The sequence below is a fragment of the Nymphaea colorata genome, chromosome 3 (assembly GCF_008831285.2).
Source record: "Nymphaea colorata isolate Beijing-Zhang1983 chromosome 3, ASM883128v2, whole genome shotgun sequence".
Classification (NCBI taxonomy): Eukaryota; Viridiplantae; Streptophyta; class Magnoliopsida; order Nymphaeales; family Nymphaeaceae; genus Nymphaea; species Nymphaea colorata.
The window spans coordinates 23,127,844-23,152,211 of record NC_045140.1 but is presented as its reverse complement, the minus strand read 5'-3'; the positions used below and the strand labels follow the sequence as shown (position 1 = coordinate 23,152,211).

The following is a 24,368-nucleotide window of genomic DNA, read 5'->3' as shown; positions in this document are numbered from 1 at the left end:
CCATCAAGAGGAGCACGCCATGCCTTTCATTTGCCAACTGCCGTAAATTGTCTGGTTGAGAGCAGACATTCAGGGTGTTAATATTCTCTCTCTCTCCCTCTCACACACACATCGGGATAGATAAATTCTTGCTCAATCACTTGGCATCAGCCTTCCTTCCACCATTAAGCAGAATAAAAAACCTATCAGTGATCAATGAGCTCCATGTCCAATGATGAAAGGCCGACGACATTCGCTTTGGCTCCATGCTTTTTCCACATGGTGTTGGGGCTTCTCTGCACAGAAAGCAAGCTGCTGACTCGTTAATCCAAATTTTCAGCATCACCAACCACGCGGTTACTGCGGAAAATTTGGCAGTCGAGTCATGTGAAGAGACAAAAGCCAATTTCACGGCCCCCACCTAATGCATTCACGCTTTTAATCTTGAAATCTTGTGCAGAAACGCATGATCATCTGCTGAAAGTGGGATTCCCATCATCTCAACTAGTAGGGTCTAGCAATGGATGGTGCCCATTAGCCTGTTCAGAGCATCATGAAAAGGGGGGATATGTCGGCTCCTAACCTTGGTGGCCTACCCACTGGTGACGCAAATTATTTACTCCAACAGTAGGCATTAATGTCTAGATGCCAAGTATTATACTCAATCTTTCCGGACTCCGGCCCCAGCTTGTTCCAAGTGAGCTCTCTAGATAAACCCGGTTTCAGTCCTCATTGATCGTAAGAAGACCTGCATGGATTATAAGAACTCCCCCGACTAATGGAGAAGACTTGTTAGCAGGATATGACATGTTCACAAGTACCACTAGCATAAACGGCTAAATAATGTCAATTTATGATCATAAAGAGTGTCTCGACTGTGTTTATTGTTTGATAGTCACTTGTTGTCTGGAAACATCGAATTTCTTCGTTGATTTGTAGTAAAAATACACCATACTTGGAGATGGGTAGTTAGGTGCGGATCAGCAAGTCGCCTACAGCTTCTTGTCATAGGCCCATCACGAGCCAAACCATAGGCAGTGTGGGTTTCACAATATTATAATGAAACGGGGGCCCATATTCACGTGGCTGTGACATTTTTTCCACTAGACATGGGCCCAGATTACAGTATCAGTGGAGATGTCCCCAACATCGCATGTGGGTCTTCAGTGGTGCTGTCTGTGAGTGGTAGTCATTTTCCAAAGCCATGAATGCTTCATTTAAAAGCATGCTGTGATAACAAGTTTCTTCATCTCTACACGAGGGGTTTGCTTTGGGCTTGAAGTTGGCAGATTACAGTGATGGAGAAGTGCAGTCATTCCCTGAGTACTCTTCCTTCTCGGGGAGTTTTGGCTACGAAAACAGATCAAACTCTTACAGCTTCAACGGGCCCGACAACAAGGACCAGTTCTCGGCGGCCGGCGACCCCGAGATGAAGAGGAAGAGGAGGGTTGCTTCCTATAAGGCTTATGCAGTGGAAGGTAAGATCAAGTCTTCTGTGAAGAGCAGTTTGAGGTGGATCAAGGGCAAGTACTCGGAGATCAGATACGGATTTTGAGTTTCTTCTTTCTTTTCTTTCCTTTTTTTCTTTTCTGGGTCCTATCTTAGCTACAAGGGTTGCCAAAGCTAGAGGTCCTTCTTTCTTATATGGCTTGCCAAGAAAGCTGTTAATCCAATATGTATTCAGTACAGACATTAACATCTATGTAAATACTCTCTCTCTCTCGCTCTCCTCTCTCTAGATCTCTCTCCCTCTCTCTGTCTCTATGATAATTGCAGGATCCGATTTCTAGAAATCATTTTAGTTGATGGATTCCTCAGGCAGCAGCGAGCAGTATAATGATCACCAATATAATTGATCAGGAGCTACCAAAGTCTGTAGGGATATCACTCTCTTAGTTTTAGTGATCACGTGAAACATCACCAAGCATTCATACTGATTGAGTTTCAAGCCTGATCAGAATTGCACCATATAAACCGGCAGGAAGATTTTCTTTCCCCTCGGGTTCTCTCAGTAGTCATACCAGAAATCTGCTTACTATGTGCAACCTGCAGCTTGGGTCCCAAAACCTGCCTCAATTCAGTGCGCCGAACATGGCCAACTACAGGCCTAAGCCTCAACTAGCTAGAGACCCACTGAAATCTCAGAAGAGAGAGAGAGAGAAAAAAAAAATACTTTGCCAGCTTATCGTTAGTGGCTGACATCACTTCACAATTCAAGTGGAAGAGAATGGCATCAAATTTTAGTTGTGGAAGCGCAGAAGTGTTGAGAATCCGGGATAAGATGGCACTTATATTGCATCAAGTGTCGGTGTAGTTGTGCCAGCGCAGAAGTGTTGAGAATCCGGGATAAGATGGCACTTATACTGCATCAAGTGTCGGTGTAGCTGTGGCAGCGCAGAAGTGTTGTGCAAGTTTTGCAGTGTGGTCTAGATGTGGGACGTTTGATCATTCACGATATGATCTCATGCATCTAGTGGGCGGTGACAATGCAATTCATAAGCTCGTCTCCTTAATTAAAGCAGACAAACTAAGAAAATTATCGCCATTAGATTATGTTGTCTTCCAAATCACATAGCTATAACCCTTTGGTATGATCTCCGTCCACATTTCTAGATATCAATATGAATGATGTATTAACTACTCACTGGAGCCTAATTTGGATTCAGCTACTTGCTTTGAGAACGGTTTTGAGATGAACCACCTGATTTAGCGATAGGAAATACAGCATTAGTAATGTTTGCTAAAGTTACATATTGAAAAGTTTGTTTGTGTAACGCCAACCAGATAACATCGGTGGCTGCTTACCACTGTGAGCATATATATTAATCTTGGCCTGATAACTAGCAAGCTCCACTATGTACACATAAATGTCCTAACTTGGTTATATACGTTGTTCTGGTGCACCAAAATTTTATGCGCTATTACGGTTAAGGACAAAAATGCTTTCATTTGGATAGGAAAAAGAATTTTTTTTGTATAGACAAAAAAAAAAAAAAGTGAAAAGACTCCAAACAAGATGGATAAACAGTTTTTTTTTTTTCTTTTGAGAAGATAATCTTGTAGTCCTGCAACCAAGTTCTCATTCAAAAATGCTCAGTAGCTTGACGACTCAACTTCTTGAAGCAACACAAGAGCATGCAAATGATCAAGTAAAGAATTGCCGGGGTGATTCAGCCTATCAAGTCATTGATGCATCCGGGACCCTTTTGTCTTGGACATGCACCTGATGAAATCTCAATCGAAAAGACAAATATACATGAGAAAGGTACTACTTGGGCATCCAGACACCAAAAATATGAGATTTTTTCCATAAAATTTTGGGGTCTCCGGAGTCGTTCAGGCAGCTAATAATTGATCCACGGCTATTGCTATTGAATATTCAGCCTTCATGTATATAGTTTTTACTCGAAAAGTTTTCTTTTTTTGGGATAATGTGAGCATGAGATTTCTTCTTCGTTTTGCCTCACAACTAGTGAAGATCTACAGGGATTGAATCGCTTTAATAATATTCTTTTGGAGAATTGCAATTTTCATGCCTTTCTGAAAGGTGAAAGGTTACGTTTTCCTAGTGGCGTTTGGAATCGCATAGGTTTGGCACTTGGTGTGCGCGAGTTTTCCTATCATATTTTCCCACTTAACCGAACGTGGGAAAGGGTGGTCACTCGTCCATAAGGTTGTGCGTGTTTGGCAAACCAATTTTCCGAGCATGAGAGCCACATGCACTCTCCGCGAACCAGCACTTACCAACGGATATTCTCCTCTCTGCAACAATTGCGTCGCTGCACCACACCAACGACCCCTCCATCCACAGGCCTCTTCGCCCTCTTGAACACCGTCCACGACCTTCCTTCTCTCCTTCGGGCTCACTGCAGAATCGTCGCCACCGGCCATTCGAGCAATGCCTTCTTGACGGCCAAGCTCATCGCTGTCTACTCCGACTTCAATGGCACAGATGTTGCTACCAAACTGTTCGACGGAATACCTGAACGAGATACCTTCTTATGGAACTCCATCATTAAGGCCTATTTCTCTAGTGGCCTGTTTGAGAAAGCCCTCCAATACTATTACGAGATGCGCCTTTCTGGTGTCTCTTTGGACCATTTCACTTTCCCCATGGTCGTTACCTCCTGTGCAGAGCTATGTGCTTTGCAGGAGGCCAAAATTTTGCATGGTATTGCCTTCAGATTGGGAGTTATGGGTAATAATCTTGCAATTTGCTCTTCTTTCATGTACTCGTATGCGAAATGCGGAACAACGTACTGTACCCGACATTTGTTCGACGAAATGTCTGCTAGAGATGTTGTTGCTTGGACCGTGTTGATTGTGGGTTATGTTGAGAATGGAGATGATATAATGGGTTTGGACTGTTTCAGACTGATGCTATCTGACGGAGCGAAGCCTAATGTCAGAACCGTCGAGGGAGGTCTCCTGGCATGCACGAATTTGGAGGCAGTTCCCAGTGGGAAGTGCTTGCATGGTTTTCTGGTGAAGAGTGGAATTGGTTGTCTCTCTTCTGTTCAGTCTTCTCTTTTGTCAATGTACTCTAAGTGTGGAACTATGGAGGAGGCAAAGTATGCCTTTGATGAGTTGGCCGAAAAGGATCTCTTTTCTTGGACTGCAATTGTTGGAAGTTATTCAAGGAACGAGTATGAGGCCGGATGCATGCAGCTTTTCCAGGAAATGCAGATTTCAGGTATCAGGCCAGATGGAATTGTCATCAGTTGTTTGATAGTCCGTTGTCAAAGCATATGCCAGGGCATGGCCTTGCATGGACTGATTATCAGACTAGGCGTCGAAGGTGAAACTTTGCTTTGTAATTCCTTGGTGTCCATGTATTGTGAGTTTGATAATTTGGAAGCTGCATATCAAATTTTCAGAAAAGCACCTCAGCAAAATCATGAATCTTGGAAATGTATGATTCGTGGGTATGTCTCAAAAGGCTTGCATTTGGAGTCGATGGAGTTGTTTAGAGAAATGCAGTATGTAGGACTGAAACCTGACTCAGATTGTTTAGTTGTTCTGCTTTCTGCATGTTCACAAATAGAAGCTTTGAGTGAAGGCAGGTGCATTCATTGCTATGCAATCAAAAGATATATGGTTGAAGCAACTAGGCTGGGGAACATGCTTGTTGACATGTATTCGAAGTGTGGTGATCTAAACACTGCTTATCAGTTTTTCCAGATGATGGATAAGGACATAGTCTCGTGGAATATCATGATTTCTGCTTACTCTGGCCTTGGAGACAGTATGTATGCAATCAATATGTTTGCATTGATGCAATTTGAAAATCTGAAGCCAAATTTGATAACCTTCATGAGCGTGTTTCCAGCTTGTTCGGAGATTGCAGCGCTAGATCTTGGAGAATGGATACATGGTCTACTAAAGAAAATGGGATTTGAATTTCATGAACCTCTGCAGACTGCTCTGATCGATATGTATGCAAAGTGTGGCAAGCTCAAGACTGCCAGGGAGCTGTTTGATCTGACGCCTTGTAAAGATGTTATCTCCTGGAATGTCATGATTTCTGGGTATGGAATGCATGGGTATGCTGAAAGTGCATTTCTATTATTATCTGAAATGTGGGATCTTGGCATTAAGCCAAACAGTGTCACTTTCCTTGCAATTTTATCTGCATGCGGTCATGCTGGCATGATCTCGGAAGGGAAGTACTATTTTAGATTGATGGAAAGTTTATCTGTTTTGCCAACTGTTAAACACTATGCTTGTATGGTCGACTTACTTGGTCGTGCTGGGAACCTTTGTGAAGCTTTTGATCTTATCCAGTCCATGAAGTGTGCTCCTGATGGTGCTGTATGGGGATCTTTACTGGGTGCATGTAAACTTCACAACAACATTGATTTAGCAGAGCGAGTGGCGGAGGAAATTCTAAAGTTAGACCCCGAGAATGATGGCTATTACGTTTTGATGTCAAACTTGTATGGTTCCGCTGGAAGAATTGAAGAAGAACTGCAAGTTAGGGAGATGATGAAGAACAGAAGACTGAGAAAGAGACCCGGATGGAGCTCAGTGGAGGTTTTTGGTGAAACCACTGTCTTCTTTGTGGGAGATGCGTCTCATTTGCAGTATGTGTCAATATCTGCTGTCCTTAAAACTTTATCAGAGCATATGGAAGACTTAGATATGCTATCTAGAGGAAGCTTATCTGCATCATAGCTCATTCTATCATGTTTCCCGCAATTTCATCTATGCATGTACTTTCGGGAAGATGGTGCCGGGCTGTGTTACCAATTCAAGGGAGGGTGCCTGGAAGTCCAATATGCCTGTTTAGGCTCCACTTCAAACGGCTGACGAGGCATGAGGAGTTCAAGTGGTTCTACAGGATAGCACATGCATTATCTTTAGCTCTGAAGTTGTAAATGTTAAGGTAGATCACAGGTCCGCAGGTCTGTTCGCTTCAAGTTTCTTTGAAATTTCTAATTGAGAGTTACGATTAGCAAAGAAATGCTGTTCCAGACATCCGGCCGGCTTCATGTAGAATCTGTGATGTACCAAGTTTGACGTAGTTGTGTTCTGACCTGACTAGTTCCAAAATTGGAACTCAACACAACTTGTTTAGTGTTTAACTTGCATGCGCCGGGATTCTGATTCTTACCAGATTCCTGATTTCGTTTGGGGCTCAGATCCAGATCTGATGCAGGATTGCAGGCAGCAATCTGAATGCCAGTATCAGTCAGATTCTCAACTTTAATGTTGTTTCACACCGTTTTTCCATAGACGTTGTAACGTGACAAAGGCCCTGGAATTTTCGTATGACGTTGTCAGCCACCGAGTTGGAGAGGGTGTTGGACGAAGACGGACTTGGCCTGGACAAAGTCGATCCGGACAAAGCATCCATTTGTGGACCATAAACACCTGAGGTTCAGCGCTCAAGGCTCATCCTCGTCCTCATCACCTGCCTTGTCCCGCTGATGCGCCCTAGCGGGCTCTCCACCTGTTTGCTACTCAACCATTGCAGGAAGTCCTTCTTCTCGTCAGCCCTTCTTCTGCCCGCTGTTGCTCGCCTCTGCTCCTCCTCCACCTCCTCCTCTGCCACCATGGCCGAGCCGACCCCAATCAACCCGTCGACCACCAAGATCGGTTGGATAGGCACGGGTGTCATGGGCCGCTCCATGTGCGGCCACCTTTTGTCCGCTGGCTTCTCCGTCACCGTCTTCAACCGCACCCCCTCAAAGGCCCAGTCCCTCGTCGACGCCGGGGCCTCCCTTGCCGACTCCCCGCTAGCCGTCGCCGCCCGCTCCGACGTCGTCTTCACCATCGTCGGCTATCCCGCCGACGTCCGCGAGGTCATTCTTGGCGCCTCTGGCGTCCTCCGCTCCCTCCGCCCCGGGGGCGTTGTCGTCGACATGACCACCAGCGACCCATCCCTGGCCCGTGAAGTGGCCTCCGCAGCCTCCGCCATCGGCTGCTCTTCGGTTGACGCTCCGGTGTCCGGCGGCGACCGGGGAGCGAGATCGGGGACGCTGGCCATATTCGCCGGCGGGGATGAGGCGGTGGTGCGACGAATGACGCCGCTCTGGAGCTGCATGGGGAAGGTGAACTACATGGGTGGGCCGGGATTGGGGCAGTTCGCCAAATTGGGGAATCAGATTACCATTGCAACGACGATGGTGGGGCTGGTGGAGGGGATGCTGTACGCCCACAAGGCTGGGTTAGACGTTGCCCTCTACCTTGATGCGATTGCTGGCGGGGCAGCGGGCTCGAAGAGCCTGGATCTCTATGCGAAGAGGATCCTGAAGAGGGATTTCGAGGCGGGGTTCTTCGTGAACCATTTCGTGAAGGACTTGGGAATCTGTCTGAGAGAATGTGAGAGGATGGGACTTTCTCTGCCTGGCCTGGCTCTCGCTCACCAGCTCTACTTGTCGTTAAAGGCCCATGGAGAAGGGGATTTGGGTACCCAGTCTCTGATTTTGGTGCTTGAGAGGCTCAACAACATGAAATTAGGAGAAGATGCGAAATAGTTCTCTTCTGTTTTCGGTATGCTCCTTGGCATTGATGAGTTTGGTTGTGATCATGTAGTATGATTTTATGAATAAGAAGCGAACCGGACTTGCCTTTCTTCTTGCTCGTGACATCTATTTGGTATGTTGCGCGTGACTAATTGGTTTGTGTTGATCCATACATGGGAAAGGTAGGATTATTCTGATTCTGGAATAGTGATTATGATGCACCAGTAAACGTTATACTGGTCAGTTTTCGAATTGGTTCATATTGGTACTCTCTGTGGTGCAGTGGTCATTCTTGCAGGCCTGTTTCTTTCTTCATTCTAAATTTATTTTGTGAAAAGAATATGCTATATGAAAGTGAGCGAATAGATACCACTGAAATCGATTTAGATGACTATGTTGCAGTTTCTATTGTGAAGATGTAACGCCTGAACTGCATTTCGTGGCGGAGTTGAAGAGGAACAGTTTTGTGTCTCTCTGCTTCGCATGGATGATAAGCTGCCTAGGCTCTTGCGTCTCTTTTGCAAGATTTTGAATTACCATCGCTTTCAAATGCACCTGTAATGAGCTTGATAGACTTAAGTTTCTGCTTCTTGCCGTCATTCTTACCAGCCATCAAAGGAGGGGTTTGAGATAATCGGATGCAAGTCTGCGGGAGAATGGGTTCCCTAACATTTATTCAAATAAGGAATGAGCTGTACAAAGAAGGAAAAAAAACTACTTACAGACTAGGATAGGAGATTAGCACTGTTGAGACAAAAGAACACTGCTCAAGGCTATTCATTCCAGTCAAAAAACTAGACCAGGTAGAAACAACCTGGACTGAAAAACGAAAAGTAGTATAGAACAGCTCTGAGCATCGGAAAAAGCCAAATCACATTAGAACCCCTTGTAGTAGGAATTTCTCCACGTTCTTTCCATGAGCAAAGTATGAATTGCAGTCCAACAAAGTAAAAACCTTCCACCTATTTTTTTGGAGGGCATAGTCGCAGTTGAGCAGAACCAGAACCAAGGGCCAGAGAAGAAGTGGGACTTACCACAACGCACACTTCCAAAAATACACGGCACCCAACAATTCATACCAGATCAAGATCAGAACAAACTGAGTTATGCATTAAGGGAACCAGTCTGTCAAGAATGCTAGCCGGAATATCGTCCAATGGGATAACCATCTTAGCAGCCACATTATCAATGTTAGGAAAGCTTCATAATACCTGTTCTGCCCTCTAAACCTATTTTAAGCATCCCACACCATTCATTGTTGTTAGAGCAGTTTCCTAAGGTGCCCACTATCGCAGGGAGACGGAGCAGGATATTGTTAGGGTGCACCACTCCGGGTATGAGGAGTCTCCTGCTTCACAAGAAATATCCTGCAGCAAAGAGTCATTTTCAGACTTGTTAACAGACACACCTATGACTTTGGTCCAATCTTTAGGCTTATCAAAAATATGGTAAAATCATGAGTGTTATGCGTTGGCCAAAAACCAGCAGACAAATTATGTCTAAGCCAGAGATGTATGTCTTTGTGTTGATCTTTCCAATCCTGGTAAAATCATGAGTGTTACGCGTTGGCCAAGAACCAGCAAACAAATTATGTCTAAGCCAGAGATGTATGTCTTTCTGTTGATCTTTCCAATCCTGGGCTAGGATGACGTCTACGCATGACTGTGGCTAGGAATGGAGAAAGAAGAGCCGCCATGGACTGCTTCATTTCTCAAAATTCAAAGCTTCCAAATGACTGTGGATTGTTGGTGCCTGCTGAAGGGGTTTGAGGTATCAACAGCAGTAATTATGACGGGCTGCTTGTCATTCTTCGTCCGGGCCCTTCCTGATAATCGGTGCCATGGCGTATCTTATTTATTTGTAATCCTGGAAGACCCAACTCTAGTTTTAGGATAATGGTTTGTCATGTCTCGTGGCAACTGTCACTTGTATATTCAACTGAACTTCGGACATTTTCTCTGACTTTCTCCACGAAACCAAAGACCTTAATAGCAAACCATGGCAGTGCAGTTCATTTGGGACCCAATACCAGAATATGTTGTTTTTTGGACCCATGTCCTCTGAAATTTTGGAAGAGAAGGGAAGCTTTGGATTTTTGTAAACCATATTTACTAACCTGGTTTAGACACGTTTGCCATTCTGTCAATTTACTCTTAGTTGATTAAGTTAGAATTATAATTTTTCAGATGAGTAGGAGCAGTATTTCATCTTACCATCTAATTAAAAATAAAGTGTTCACCCTTCCTCCTATTCCCTCACTGAACAAGGTATGTTTGGAGTGTCTCTAATAAATGAGGGCGAATCTAATTTCCTTTTGGCTTAACTCCCTAAGATCGATTATCTGTATGAGGAAAATCAAGACTCAGTTTCCAGATCCTCGATAGCCAAAATTTTCAATACTATAAGATTAGGAGTGCACGAACAACTCATGAAAACTCGAGGCGAGCTGGACTCTTAATTAAACGATTTTTAAATCGCTTAAATTAGCTTAAAGCTTACTTATATTAAACAATTTTTAATGGGAATAGCACTTTTGGAAGTCATCTCCTCAAATACCTTTTCCCTTCACTAAAAAACAAAAATTAAGTCTAGGCATCCAAGGAACCTGGATACCCGACGGGTATCCAATGCCCAGCCGGATTCGGCCTGCGCCAGGGCTTGAGGAAATCGGCCCCGGGCCTCCGGCCAGCCTGATTAATTTTTTATATTTATTTTTTATTTAATAAATGATTTATATTAAAATTCTATTTTATATAAAAAAATATTTTAATCAAACAAAGCCTGAACTTGAGTTTCGAAAATCAAACTGTCTCTTATTGAGCCAGGTTGACCCGACACTAAAAACTAGGAGTGAGCATCTCGAGCCACATTAAATAAATTATAAAATAGTTTTTTTGAATATAAATTGTATTTTAAATTATAAAATAATAGAAAATATTTTTTAATATTACTGGACCCAGGTCAGGCCTACCGAGCCGACCCATCGAACCCGGGCCCAGTTAAGGGCAGGGTAACGGGCCCCCGCCGGCGGGCAGGCCCACCTCTACTAAAAACTTATTCAAAATGAAACCCTCCGACGAGGACACCGTCTGGCTTCGGCGCTTCCGAGTCGGTCCTTGTTACCGTGTGAAATATATTGTCATTCATTCAAGCGGGTCGTGCTGGACAAGATTCAGATTACGTGCTTGAATCCGTGATTCACGTTCATCAAGGGACACATTATATTCCAAGTCCACAGAATTTTATTTAGGCTCGCATTTTTTTTTTTTTCGTTATTCTTTGGTATGCGAAATTGGTCTAGCCCAAAATTGAGAAGGATGAAACTAGCTTTCCGCATTTTTAGACAAACCACAATCCACAAAATGAAACTTTCCTTTTCTTGGGCTTTGTCGTATGAAGAAATTCCAAAATATGTTGATGGATCAACTTGTTCCAAGATGGAGAAAAAAGTATTGGAATATAGTAACGGTAGAGGTAGAGGAGCCATTCATTCAGGCAACTACTTCAATAACGACCACCGGTTTCTCCCTTAACTATGGTCCATAACTGGGACGTGCCAAATTGGAGCCAACTTCACCAACATATTAAAGTTTAAATTTTCTGGCCATACGCTCCATGGTTTCACCAAACCAGCCGTGGGAGCACAAAATTTCCTTAACAAATAAATCTATACGTATATTTATTTTGTGTGACTGATAAAAAAAAGTCATTGGAAGAGCACATTAGCACAAGAAGATAATTATCAACTAGAATCCGCAGAGTTTTTTTTTTTTTTTTTGGTAGTCCTTATCCTAAAGGACAATCAAACACCCCACAAACGCGATCTATCTATAGCGGATTTTTTGCAAATTCCTGGAGCAGTCGTCGCCATGACTCTACCTCGCTCCAATCATGAATCTCAAGATAGAAAAGAAGATAAAAGAAACCAAAGATGGCGACGTGGTGCATAATTGAGTGAAGAATTTGACCTTTCTTTTGCCGAAACCACATGCATTCTCCAGCCCCACTCTATTTTTTACTTTGCCTTTCTGACCCTGTGGGAGAGAAAATGGTACCAAGGCGTAAAAGAGCCTTTGCTTGGAAGTGAATTTGTTATTTTCCTTGTTCCTTTTTTCGATTATCAGATCGGAATCCACGATTTAGTCTATGTGGATCTTATCAAGGACCTTGGTTCGTTATATATGGAAGGCCCTGCCTCTCTTATTATTATTATTTCAGGACAGGGAAAGGTTGAGGCCTAGAGCAGAGGATGGCTTCTCCCTCTTCTTCATCATCCTCTTCTTCAGGCTCTTCCGTTGGACCAAAGACGATGAAGGTAGGAGGAGGATCTTCTTCGTCTGGTTCTGTGTCCCCAAAGGAAGGCGGTGGTGGGGCAGGGAGCGGGATGTGCCTTTGCTCGCCGACGACGCACCAGGGATCGTTTAGGTGCAGGTACCACAGGGCTCCCCCCTCTCCCACTTGGATGAAGCGTTCCAACTCCATGCCCGCCAACAAATCTGTATTATCCCCCAAGTCTGTTGAGTCCGTGTGAAACCATGAGAAAGAGAGAGAGAGAGGGTTTGTCTGTCTTCTGTTTCCTGGCTTTTTTTGTCTTCTTGGTTTTGGGAGATTATGAAGCACAGATAATATAGGTAGACACTCCGATCTTGTTTTGTTCTTTGCAGAAATTTGATTGCTGTATTGTGTATAGAAGTTTTATTTTTCTTTCTTTCTCTTTAACTCCGTTGATCCGTTGTCTTAGTCCAGCTCTCCTCTCTATCTCAACTTTTATCACATATGTTCTCGTTGGTCCTTTGCATATATGAAGCTATATATTTTTTGCTTTAATTTTCAGCCATGAATGTTTGGTGTCATGACAGGATCTGATCATCTCCTGTTTCTGGATATTAACAGCGACCATATTAGGAAAAAAAAAAACTCAAGACTAACGGGTTTAAACCATTTTTTTGTATTACTGCCATCGCGCTACCAGATTTACAATAAATTGGATAAATGGCAGCAGCGCACCGCAGCATCTTCTGGTTTACTATGAGCGGAAGTAATATCTGAGAACGCATCCCGCATGTTCATCAGAGTGAGAGAGAGAGAGATCTTCTGAGACTGGGTATTTTTCATTACCATTCAGAAACAACGTGTTGTGTTGCTTCGTCTCCATCAGTTATCTATTAGAGAGAGAAAGAGAGGGAGCCATCGATTTGTTGTTTCTGAGGAAAATGGCTTCCGACTTCGTCGTCATTAACTATTATTATGATTATTGTTCTTTTCTTGGAGAGAGAGAGCGGGAGGAGGAGGAGAGAGTTTTGAGGAACCGGTTTTTGTTTTTCCCTTTTTATAAGGTTTATCTGATTGGGATCCCTCATATGAATCTGTGGGTTGGCTCTTGGTTCTCGTCCATGGTTTCTCCCAACTTGCCCTTTTCAGGAAAAAAGAAACGAAAAAAAAATTAAGAGGCTAGCTTTGTCTTATCTGTTCAGTTACTAATTATCTGTCCAAACCGTTGTTGTGTTAGAGATATTTATTTGTTCCTATTTTTAAGCCCCAAAATTCTTTCAACTCCAATCATTGTGATCATACTCGTGTATGATATTTATTGTAATTCTACGTTGATATGGTAGTAGCCAAGCCGTCTTTCTTGTTGCCCACCATCCTCATTATCTCCTTTGGACATTATTTCAAGTTTTTTTTTTTTTGCCAATTCCAAGAAATGTCTTTCTTTACAAAAATCTGCTATAATAAAAAATCCCCTGCATCCTTTTTTGTTTTTTTGTTAGAAATTAAATCTTTTGGATAGTAAAATTGATAAAGCTGACTGTTGAGTGTTGTCATATGATAAAATATTTAAAAGTCATCACTAAACAGACAGTATATTATACTGATGTTTTTCAGGGGTAAAACCAAAAAAAAAATTATGAGGTATTAAATATATAATTAATAAATTTTCAATTGATCAAGAAGCACTGAAGTGGATTTCATGGGGTTATTCCGTATAACTAGATCCAAGTTTACTTAAGTTTCAATACTAAATTAAAGAGCCCCTGGTGTTATTTTATGACAGTTTATGTTGCATTTAACTACGGCTTTTAAATATTTAGCTATCTGGAAATACTCGACAGTTGGCAGCTTTGAACTTTTTTTTTTTGAAAAATATGTTGAATTTTATTTATTTATTTTTTTTTTTTACCAATACTGCTTGTTTGAGCTTGCCTTATCATTTGTTAGATTAATTTAACAACAAGGTGAAGTTAAAACTCGAAAAGTCAGTTAGTTTGAACTTAAGCTCGCCAATGCAATTTAATGATCGTATATCGTATAAACATAAATCGATTTTAAAATTCAAGGTTAATTTCTATAATTTTTGGATATGCTCTTTGAACAGGTCGAATCAAAATGTGTCTGGATCAGATCCGTAAAGGGGCATAGGCTCAACATTTTTTCAGATAAAACCTTAGACTGGCGGCCAGTAGATTTGTTAGATCACTAAGTAATCGATTTTAAGAATTTTCAGGAGTCAAAACAATCAACAATTTAAGTTTCGCAATTTGAAGTCATAACATCTTATTTACACTTCCAAATAAACTATTGATCCTTTTGAAAAAGTACTGTTGACTACGCATTATTTAGAGGAAGAGGTGAAGAACAAGTTGGAAGAGATATTTTCAGCTGACCACACCGTGATGTAACAACTTAATTAAAGTCTTCTAGGCAGACCAAAATAAAAAAAAAAATATTATTATTATTATTATTGATAATCGAGAGACCCAGTTGTTAAATATTACACCCAGCCTCCATCTAATTCTTTCGCTTTCAAACAAGTTGCGGGGAGGATTCTTTGATCTACACTTTGATACACAAATGGGCGCCTCCTCTTTAGGAGCTTATTGAGTTGCACTCTTGGTATAATTTGTTTGACATTGACCACCTTTCCTTAACATAAGTCGGTTACATCATGTGTATATTTTATCGACCCTACTTAAGTTTATGCTCGAGTTTTCAAGAAGGCGAGCTTGAACTTTTGAATGTAGACCAACTTATTTGATAAATAAGTCGAGTTTGAAGACAATGTTCATTTAATAAACAAACTAATTAAAAACTTGGGTTTCAAGACATATGGTAGTGTTCATTTGACATTCTCGAGTTTCAAGGCAAATGGTTGAACCTCTGGGTGCAGATCAAACTGAAAGAGTTGATGTCGAAACCTGCACCGAAACTCTTTACAGCCTTTGACCACTTCACCACTTGCTCTCTATCTGCGAAGTGCCAGAAATTTGGCCCGTGTAGGCAACTGCCCACACATGTAGCTTCGTCCCTGCTTGGGAACTGAGCCAGCTCGTTACTTCACTCATTCTGCAGGCTAGGTGAGGCAGAGGCATAGTAAGGGCCTGAATAAAGCTTGCCCCTTTAGATTATACGTTGTCATTAGCCGGATAGTCTGCCTAGCATCCAACTCAACTCCTTTTTCGTGTGAAACATTTTTTACCATAACCCTGGTTTGGGTCATTACCTGAAGAAACTCTTGTTGACGATTGCCAAATTAAGTTAAAATTATATTATTTTTGGAAACTGTGAAATTTATACTCTCCTCTCTTTCAAGTTCGAAAGCTTATATTTCCATCTGTATGGATTGCTCTGAGTGTGCACTCTTTTAGCAAGCATCATCGTTCAAATGTGTAAAGAACTTGCGTGCAAAGAAGAAGAAGAAGAGTAAAACGTGTCTATTTACATATACAGGAAGCCCCAGCATGAGCAAAAGTTGTAGCGTGTTCACTACTTTCGCTAAGATCAGCAAGCGGGTGCCCTCTTCGAGCCGAGCCGAGTCTCTCACGGCGCTTCCCTGCATATTATCCTCTTGGCTAGCTTAGGCGGCGTCGGGTTTGGAGCCCATCGGTAAAGAGAACGGTGCCTTCTGCAGCGGAAGGAACCAGGATGATTAGTGGGAGAACATATACACTCATACGAATCACCAGCCCCACGACCACGAGCCTCTGCCTCCTCTCTCCCTCCAAGAACCACCGCAGACCTCCCGCTTTCGCTTCTCCTTTTCGAGGGAAGCAGCAGAGGACCGGGGTGACACATTATACTGCCAGGATGCAAATGACGAGAGAGAGAGAGAGAGAGAGGCAAAGCACAGAAGGCGGTTCCCACTTTGGACTTTATAGCAGGGCTTTTGGAATATATGTTTCTTGGAAGGGTGGATGGCCCAACAAATTGGCTTTTCTCGATACCACGAAAGCTCTCGGGAAGGCGGTTCACGAAAAGGAGTGGCCAGCAGAGGGTCCAGAAAGATTCGAAGATGCACCCATTCCTCTTCAAAGCCCATGCATAGCGACCTATGGAGTCGTTTGATTGGCGATCTTCAACTTTTTGTGTTCCTCATTTTTTCTGCAATTACATCACGTTCCCACCCCACACCCAGCAAATCTTTTCCTGCGGCCATCTTTGTAATGGGACAAAAAAGATCCAGGATGTGAACGCTCCTGTGGCGAGAACAAGCAAGAGGCGTAGCCGGTAAAGCGATAAGCTTTTTCCAAGGAGGTGGCCCTGCCGCAGGAGCCCGTCGCTTGGTCTTAACTGGCCAAAGCGGTCCACGTCGCAAACATAAATCTTTTTCGTTCGCAACCAAATTGAGCCACTAAATCGCTTTTCAAGTGGGAGGACCTCGAGAGTTCAGGACTCCAACCACATCACTCACATAATTTGCTCGCGATCCACTTGCTTGTCCTCACTTACAGCATGTTCCATAATAAAGGAATATTCTCGCCAGATCAAACACAGGGAACCTTATATCTGCAGATGAATTTCACCTGAAAAAGTTCTCCAAGAAGTCTTGTTCAGGAAAAGGAAAAAACTGATAGGATGAAAGTTGCTTAGTGCCATGATATCAGCCTCTAACTAATCCCGGTAATGCATATAACCAACTTTCTACGCATCAACTACCGTTTGATGGGTGCAAAGAATTGACTACAAGAGAATAGATTCTTATTAGCACCAAAAGAAAGAGAGCATTGAAAGAATGGGGCCAGAAGCAAGGGCATAAAGTGCCCCAAGGATCACGCCAGTACCTTAATCAAATACCCAAAAAAAAAAAAGATTGACCAAACACAGTTTCAATATTTGTAAGGGTTTCCAACAGCAGAAACAAAAAAAAAGGCATCTTTGGGGTTTATAACATAATTAATACCCAGCAATGTTATCATCAACCCCACAAGCTGAACGCCACCATTCTTCTGAAATTTGTGCATAGGAGACGATCCACTCTTACTTGCCTGGAACTATCCACAGAACTCGATATCTCCCGAAATCTTAAGGTAAGCTTACATCAAACATATGGACAGAACAAGCTTTTAGTGCTTGTTTAATTTCATGAAAAAAGCATCACTAAAAATACTGTACTACCAGGAAACTTATTTGCTGGTCTTTGAAGAAACAAGTTGGGATATACAGGTACCACCTACATAACAAAGCAACAGGAGAATCCTCTTGCTGAATTAACTTCGGCTTTATATTTCAAATACCATTTACCACATACTCATTCCAGTTTATCAAAAGTAGGTAAACATTACGAGAGTGTATGCCCAGCAGACCAAATCTTTGCTCCTCCATCACTGGAACAAAAAGGAATCAGTTCTTTCATCATAAGAAGTAAGAACACAAAATTCTGAATCACCTGTTTACCAAGAAGACCGTAATTGCACCTAACTAACCACCGGATAGCAGTTTTGATGGCTGATATTTTGGGTGCTTGTGTCCACATACATCTCGCAAGAAATTCGTGCCTAGCAGGACAAGAGGTCAGCCTTCCAGAAAAATGCAAATGAAAGGCATATTACAGTAAACAGAAGTAAAACAAAACGATAAGAGATTTGACACAAGGAACATTATTTGACACAAAAAACAAAAACAAGAGATTAAAATGAAAAATTGACAAGTTAATCACTAAATGCAGTAAATGTGCAGACAAACAAACACAATGACCTAGAACCTACCAAAAAATGCTTCGGCGCAGCAGAAGAGAAATACAAACTAATGACATCCATAGACAAGCGGGTTCAAACACTAATTTATATCAGCAATATTTTTTAAATATGATTTTAGATACTCCGATAACAAGTTTTTAGCACCTAAGATCTGACCTAATTTCCATAGCCTACAGAAGAAAATATTAATGACCAAAAGCACAACTATGAAGACATGATTAGCACTGATGTGAACCCAAAATTAAAGGGTCAGATGTAAATGAAATCAAAAGACCATACCCAAGAAGGTATTACAAGTTATTTCATCCAAAACAAAGGATTCAAACATCTCTTTCTAAAAAGAAAAAGATGTGGCCCTTATGAGGTACCAACACACATCAAACAACCAAGATAAGCCAGAGCAATTTTAAATGATAGGGTATATCGAGACTAGTCAAAATAAGTTGTGATTATCTGGAAGTTCGAAGTGGAACGTGCACCAAAGGTGAGAAACATCTTGAAATTTCAGGACTTTAACCGATTGAGTGACGCTATCTCGATGAAATTTAACAAAATAAAACTGATGATGCAATAAATTTTGCAGTTTCTCGACTTCCCCAGACGGTTGCTCATTGTGCCCAAAGGCTCTGCATATGGAATCCATGAATTGTTGGCAAGAAAGAGATAGTTGGGTAATAAGAATAACTGGAGTAGGTGGATTTTGGTCATATGCTGCACGCACCCACTCCCGCCACTAGCAAAGTGCAAACATTCAAATGTAAAATGTAAAACAAGTTCCTCTATGTGGCAGAAAGCCCTTCTGGAGAAAGAAAATCAAATTTGCGATAATGCAACTCTTCACAAATATTGTATACTTGCCCAAGCCATGTTGTAGTGACTAGTAAGAACTGAGAACTGAGAAGTCAAATAAGGAGAGATATTTTTAAACATGAACTAGAAGAATCACTGTGGGGACAACGGGACACCACTTATGACCGATTTTTTAGGTACTTGAGTAATTTCACATCCTGTGGAATTTCAGATCCAAGCCATGTTGCAGTGACTAGTAAGAACTGAGAACTGAGAAGTCAAATGAGGAGAGAGATTTTTAAACATGAAGTAGAAGAATCACTGCGGCGACACGGGACACCACTTATGACCGATTTTTTACTTGAGTAATTTCACATACAGTGGAATTTCAGATCCCTAAAGCAGTACCAAGCTGAGATTTGTAGCTAATGACTTCATTTTAACTATAATGTAGAATACGAATCATTTGCACCTGTGACACGTATGGCCATCATGGAGATACCAATTATTGAATTCCCCAGAAATCCCAAGAGTATGAAGGTTCAACTATGGTTTCCTCACAAGCTGTCGTTGCTCCTGAAAGACGTAACAGCTTCATAAAACTCAATATGAACCTAAAAAGCTAAGCCAGTTACTGTGTTTGAGGAATAAAAAAGGATGATTATTTTCATTTTTCGTGCACCGACTCCGAGCACCAATTAAGTTTTCTACTCCACCAGACTTCCTAGCACATGCAGCTTTGCAACAAGTACTTAGATAACGCGACTATCATGGAGGATGATCCGTTTGTTGCGTATCAATCGAAGACCAGATATATGCATTTGAAAAATTCATGAATTACATTATAGAACAAATTTTCATTCCCGATGAAATTTCTCGAGAAGAAAAAAAGGAAAAATAGGAAAATACAAGGAAGGAATCAGGTTACAGATACTGCATCTGGAGTAAAATTTGTAAACAACCAACACTTCTAATAAATTTAAGTACAGAAAAACTGAATTCAGTAAATTAAGAAAGGATAAGCTACTCACCCTGAGCGGAACCTGAAAGAAGGAGAGATTGAGTTCTCCTTCGAGGTTCGTCAAGGACTCGAAGGGGATCGATCCTCGCGCCAGGTCTTCGAGCAGATATATCGCGTCATGGAGCACTTGGATCCCATCGAGATCCAGCGCAGCGTCAATATACGAGACTCCCCTGGCTCGGATGCCCCCGCCCTCGGACGTCACGAACCCCAGGTCCTTCCCTCGATATCCAATCGAGACGGCGACCGACCGGTAATTGACGCCGAAGAAATCCGGATTTGAAACCCTAATTGTGACGTTCATTAAGATGTCAAGGTAGACGGAAGGCATGCCGGAGAGGGACGGGGGAGCGGGATTCTTGGTGGAGACCCGGACGTGGTCCAGCTCGAGGCGGACGACATCGAGCCTCGGATCGGAGGGCCAGAGGACGAAAACGGTGACCGAGAGGAGGCAGAGGATAAAAAATAGGGTCAGGGAACTAAACAAGATCGAACACCGGGTAGCGGGTCTCCGGTAGAGGACAGGAGGAGGCGGAGGAAGGAGGAGGTAGTAGACAGGTTGATCTGGCGCCGACGGCGCGGAACGACCGTCTTTTGTTTGCTGCGGAAACCACCGCGTCTCCGCCTCCGCCCCAACCCCGCCGCCTCCAGGGCGCTTCTCGGACATTTTCCGGGCGGTGAAATGATTTTGGCAAATGTAGATGTTCACTATCTCACAACCCCGACGGACACGCGCTCCGGAGCAACCCCGCAAACAGAGGGATGCCGGAGAAGAAACGTCAAGCAGAGTCACAGACGGCAAGGGGGAAAAATTATTAGGTCACCAGAGAGAACCCCCCCCAAAAAAAAAAAAAGAGGAAAAGCATGATGTTCAAGACGATGCACGAAATGACTTGTAATTTTTTTCAATAATTTTTTTTTCAAATACTGAGTCAACGAAGTACAAACTAAATCATCAATAGAACAAGATTTAGAAACGATAAAAATTGCGGGTGAGTGGATTTTTGAGACATTTTTTATTGTTTGAAAATATTTTGTATAATCTTTTTCAAGTATGATCTCGTGACCTCTTTCAATTCCTATGTCTTTCGTCGTCCTTTATATAATAGGTGGCGTTTGTTATTTCTGATCGTTGAGGATTTTTCAATCCGTGAACTTGGAACCGTCGGTCCATAGATCCGCACTTAGTTCCCAGGGCTAGTCGCTTGAGTATGATCGTCCATCTTTACTGGGCCAAGGTCCACCGAGTCCGTTAGAATTGTCAACTAATTACTTGCCTCAATCCCCCCTTTTTCTTTCTTTCCTTTGTGTATATTTTGTACTCTCTTACGAGAAATTAGTTCAACGTCCAAGAATATTCAATGCTGGTAGTTTTTTAAGAAAAATTTCCTTTGTGAGCCAAAGTTGGGGAGCGCAAATAATATGTAATTTAGATAAGCTGACCGATCTATTTCGTTTCTCATCTAAAACAGACCCTTTATTAAATCACATGAACTTGTTTGAAGGAACAAATTAGTAACAAAGAAAATAAACCATCGGATACTATTTTGTATATGTAATAACTGCAAGGAGAGACATGCTTGTTATATCAGAAGGTCTCGGGAATTTCAGGAAGAAGGAGAATCCATGCATGTAATCTTGCAGAAAAGAACCACTCGTTTATATATATTTTCCCAGTATGACATGATGATTAACAAGCAAAAACAACAAAACAGCACACAATGGAACGAAAACCTGCTTAATAAAAAGTATGAAGGTTACATCATTTGCATCTTTTCCCCAAGTCTTTAAATCTTAATCGCTATTCTGAAGCAGATAAATCTATGCTGCTTTTAAAGAAAATGTGTATGTAGCTATAAAGAAAAGCGCAGTGACCAACTAGAGTGGTGCTTTCAGCCCTCATTCTTAACAAGTCATGACTAAATACCCAACATCATAGACCACAAGAAGAAGAAGAAGAAGAAGAGAGGAGAACTGAGAAATCAAAAGTGAGACAGAGTGGTGTTGGATTTCTCCTCTCGGTTTTTTCAAGTCGTGGGCTTCTCGAGCAGAGCGGACAGATACCATTCGTTGCGCTGCTTGTCCACCTTCCTCCCCGCCGTCCACCTCAACTTGTTGAACCCGATTCTGTCGAACATGGGCGCGTACGTGACGTTGAGTTGATCGCCGGAGCAGAAGAAGTGGTCGAGCCAGAACAAGCCGCCGGGCCTCAGCACCCTGTAGATATCAAAGAGCGTGAACTCCAGCATCATGTCCGGAATCCAGTTGCTCAGCACGTGCATGGAGTGAACGATGTCGAGGGTGTTGTCGAAGAAAGGAAGCCGGTGGGAGACGGTGACGTAGATGGGGACGAGCCCCCTCGACGCTATGAAGTTGTTGAACGGCCCGTCGAAGTTCATGGAGGTCGTCACGATCGTCACGTTCCGCTCCCTCATCCTGGCGGCGAAGGTCCCGGAGCCACCGCCGATGTCCAGCCCGATCCTGATGGATCCTCCTTTGATGGCCAGCACCTCGTCGATGCCGTAGTCGAGACCGCGATCGCTGCCACGGAGCCACCGGCTCTTCTCCCTTCCCTGCAGATCGAAGCAGTCCTTGCAGTCGGGGGACAGCTGGGTGTTCTTCGGGCGGTCGATCAGGCACTGGTAGTTCTTGCAGTTGTAAGAGTCCCAGGCGATGCTGGTGTCCGGCGGGGTCTCCCACAAGCTCCGGGGAAACGGCAGGGGCTCCACGTACCCCACTGGCGATTTCGGGTGGCACCGGCGGCGGGGTAAGGGCTCGCACCCCTTCAGCATCAGCCTTTGGGCGAACATATCGTCCACCGGACACGTGCCTCCAACTTCATACGACATGTACTCCTTTATCTCTTTCTTGAATCGCCGGCAGGCATGGCCGACGGGCGGGTAAATCTCGTCGGTCCCGTAAACCGCCGAGAAGCCGAGCGGCAGCTTGTGCACCGCCACAATGTGTTTCACCTCGTCGGGGACGTCGGAACCCCACTCATCAACGGCGTCGTCGTCCACGGCAGAGTTTGAGGGTTCGTTCCGCTGGTTGAGCGACTCCCTCAGCCTGTTCAACTCGGCGAGAAGGGTCTCCAGGTGGTTGTTGCTGGAGTGCAGCTTGTTCTGCACCTCGGAGACATGGACCTCCATCGACATTAGGCGGCGCTGCGTGGCGTTGAGCTCTTGAAGAAGGAGGCTGCGCGCATCGTCGAAAAATCCGATGCTCAGGCCTTGGGAATGCTGGGACAAGCGGAATGGTCCCGTGAAGATGTATATGGTAAGTAAGTTGGAGAAGATGACCAGTAACAAGATCTTGAGTTTCCACTTGGCCTGTCGCCGGGATTCTAGAGACGACGGTTTCCGGTAGTCATCGTTTCCTCCCATCTCTCTCTCTCTCTCTCTCTCTCTCTCTTCGTGCAAAGAAGGAAAGGAGAAGAAGAGAGGGGGTAAAAGCAAGAGCAGACGCGTTTTCTTGCGAGGAATTCGAGAAATAATGGCGACGGAGATGACTTGCGTGTCGACGTCGTTCTTTTCTGTTTATTGCAGCAGATCAAATGCGGCACAAATCCTACGCGATTCTCCCCGTACCCTTTCCTTCTTCTACATTCGATCTTCTGTAATAGTTTTTTGTCACGAAAGGCCTAAAGAGTAAAAATAAATCACATGAAAGTTGACTTGGTTTTCAATCGTGAGATGGTCGGCGCCATTATGGAAGGAAGAAGCTTCAAAGTTCAAACGTATAACGGATGATTGATCATCTGTCACTGATACTCTTCCATACATCCCAGCTTTGCTAAAATCGCAAAATTTTTGGGTCCCATTAAGAGCTAAACTGCCATCACACGATTTAATTAAAATAACGTTTCATGTTTAGAAAGGAGAATTAGTGTTTTGGAAGGAAAGAGTGAGATCTGATTGTTAAGATAATCTTTCCCTTCTGACTTTCTTGAATGGAATTTTTATTGTTAAGCTAAAGGGATCCAATCTTTGAGAAGAAGGAACAAAGAAAGGAAACAAATGCGCGATCACATGGCAAGGAGAAATTAAAATGTGGATAAACATTTAAAATCGTACCTAAAAGAAAAGGGTACTTGGGAGATTGGACTTGTGGATTACAAGTTAAGAAACTGTAGACTTCACTAATACTATTCCAGGTGGATCTGCCTAAGTTTAGTTTGATCTGATCTACCTCTCTCTTTCTCTCTGTTTTTCAAAAATGTACAAGCAAAATATTTAGGGTCTTATTAGTCAATGGCAGAAACACACTTTTCAAGTAAAGCCATTTATTTTAGCTTTCATGAGTAGATGGCCCTTAAGGTTGAACTTGGTAGCCTCCTAAAAAAGGTGTGTTTTGGTAGCATGGGTTTTAAATCCATGTTACGTGTTAAAAAACATGAGTTTAACGTCAGATGGAGGGTGGTCAGTTGAAAACAAACACAACCTTAGTTCTCTCTTCTTCTTCTATAATTGAAGAACGGATCAAGCAATGCAACAAAACGAGGAAATCTTTCGTGTTCAATCATAGTGAAATTTCCTGCCGTAGCTATATTATTCGAGTTGTATGCCAGCACTGTAATCCAATTGCGGTATAATTTTCATCCAAAAGTAGAATTGTTCAAATGGGTACCTGGTGCAAATT

The 24,368-nt window shown here is 42.9% G+C and overlaps 5 protein-coding genes across 7 annotated transcripts; 3 read left to right on the top strand and 2 right to left on the bottom strand.

The window, feature by feature from the left end:
- Positions 1 to 1,088: 1,088 nt before the first annotated feature.
- On the top strand, positions 1,089 to 1,701 carry LOC116250406 (uncharacterized). The gene is made up of 2 exons (XM_031624031.2): positions 1,089 to 1,164; positions 1,221 to 1,701. Exons 1-2 carry the CDS (start codon positions 1,089 to 1,091, stop codon positions 1,532 to 1,534), a joined length of 390 nt encoding a protein of 129 aa, XP_031479891.1. The 3' UTR covers positions 1,535 to 1,701.
- A 1,806-nt stretch (positions 1,702 to 3,507) lies between these two features.
- LOC116250095 (pentatricopeptide repeat-containing protein At4g39952, mitochondrial-like) lies at positions 3,508 to 6,577 on the top strand. Its single transcript, XM_031623486.2, has one exon. The coding sequence runs from the start codon at positions 3,697 to 3,699 to the stop codon at positions 6,151 to 6,153; it is 2,457 nt and encodes an 818-aa protein (XP_031479346.1). The 5' UTR covers positions 3,508 to 3,696; the 3' UTR covers positions 6,154 to 6,577.
- Positions 6,578 to 6,763: 186 nt separating this feature from the next.
- On the top strand, positions 6,764 to 8,056 carry LOC116250097 (probable 3-hydroxyisobutyrate dehydrogenase-like 1, mitochondrial). Its single transcript, XM_031623487.2, has one exon. The coding sequence runs from the start codon at positions 6,909 to 6,911 to the stop codon at positions 7,956 to 7,958; it is 1,050 nt and encodes a 349-aa protein (XP_031479347.1). The 5' UTR covers positions 6,764 to 6,908; the 3' UTR covers positions 7,959 to 8,056.
- Positions 8,057 to 17,034: 8,978 nt separating this feature from the next.
- LOC116250995 (uncharacterized) lies at positions 17,035 to 20,596 on the bottom strand. 3 transcript variants are annotated; one of them, XM_031625041.2, is made up of 3 exons: positions 19,741 to 20,596; positions 17,611 to 17,719; positions 17,035 to 17,548 (listed from the first exon to the last, which is right to left on the bottom strand). In XM_031625041.2, the coding sequence occupies exons 1-2, from the start codon at positions 20,395 to 20,397 to the stop codon at positions 17,639 to 17,641; spliced, it is 738 nt and encodes a 245-aa protein (XP_031480901.1). In that variant the 5' UTR covers positions 20,398 to 20,596; the 3' UTR covers positions 17,035 to 17,548; positions 17,611 to 17,638. The 3 variants fall into 3 exon arrangements, with proteins under 3 accessions (XP_031480901.1, XP_031480902.1, XP_031480900.1); XM_031625042.2 differs by having other exon boundaries at positions 17,619 to 17,719; XM_031625040.2 differs by having other exon boundaries at positions 17,035 to 17,719.
- An 812-nt stretch (positions 20,597 to 21,408) lies between these two features.
- LOC116251151 (probable methyltransferase At1g29790) lies at positions 21,409 to 23,235 on the bottom strand. Its single transcript, XM_031625246.2, has one exon. The coding sequence runs from the start codon at positions 23,111 to 23,113 to the stop codon at positions 21,758 to 21,760; it is 1,356 nt and encodes a 451-aa protein (XP_031481106.1). The 5' UTR covers positions 23,114 to 23,235; the 3' UTR covers positions 21,409 to 21,757.
- Positions 23,236 to 24,368: the final 1,133 nt, after the last annotated feature.

Excerpts from the sequence above, each read along its gene's own strand:
- LOC116250406 (XM_031624031.2), top strand. The coding sequence starts at position 1,089 with ATGGGCCCAGATTACAGTATCAGTGGAGATGTCCCCAACATCGCATGT. Across the intron at positions 1,165-1,220 it reads AGTGGTGCTGTCTGTGAGTG|TTTCTTCATCTCTACACGAG; the intron begins GTAGTCATTTTC and ends TGTGATAACAAG.
- LOC116250095 (XM_031623486.2), top strand. The coding sequence starts at position 3,697 with ATGCACTCTCCGCGAACCAGCACTTACCAACGGATATTCTCCTCTCTG.
- LOC116250097 (XM_031623487.2), top strand. The coding sequence starts at position 6,909 with ATGCGCCCTAGCGGGCTCTCCACCTGTTTGCTACTCAACCATTGCAGG.
- LOC116250995 (XM_031625040.2), bottom strand. The coding sequence starts at position 20,397 with ATGTCCGAGAAGCGCCCTGGAGGCGGCGGGGTTGGGGCGGAGGCGGAG. Across the intron at positions 17,720-19,740 it reads TCTTTCAGGTTCCGCTCAGG|GCACGAATTTCTTGCGAGAT; the intron begins GTGAGTAGCTTA and ends TTGTCCTGCTAG.
- LOC116251151 (XM_031625246.2), bottom strand. The coding sequence starts at position 23,113 with ATGGGAGGAAACGATGACTACCGGAAACCGTCGTCTCTAGAATCCCGG.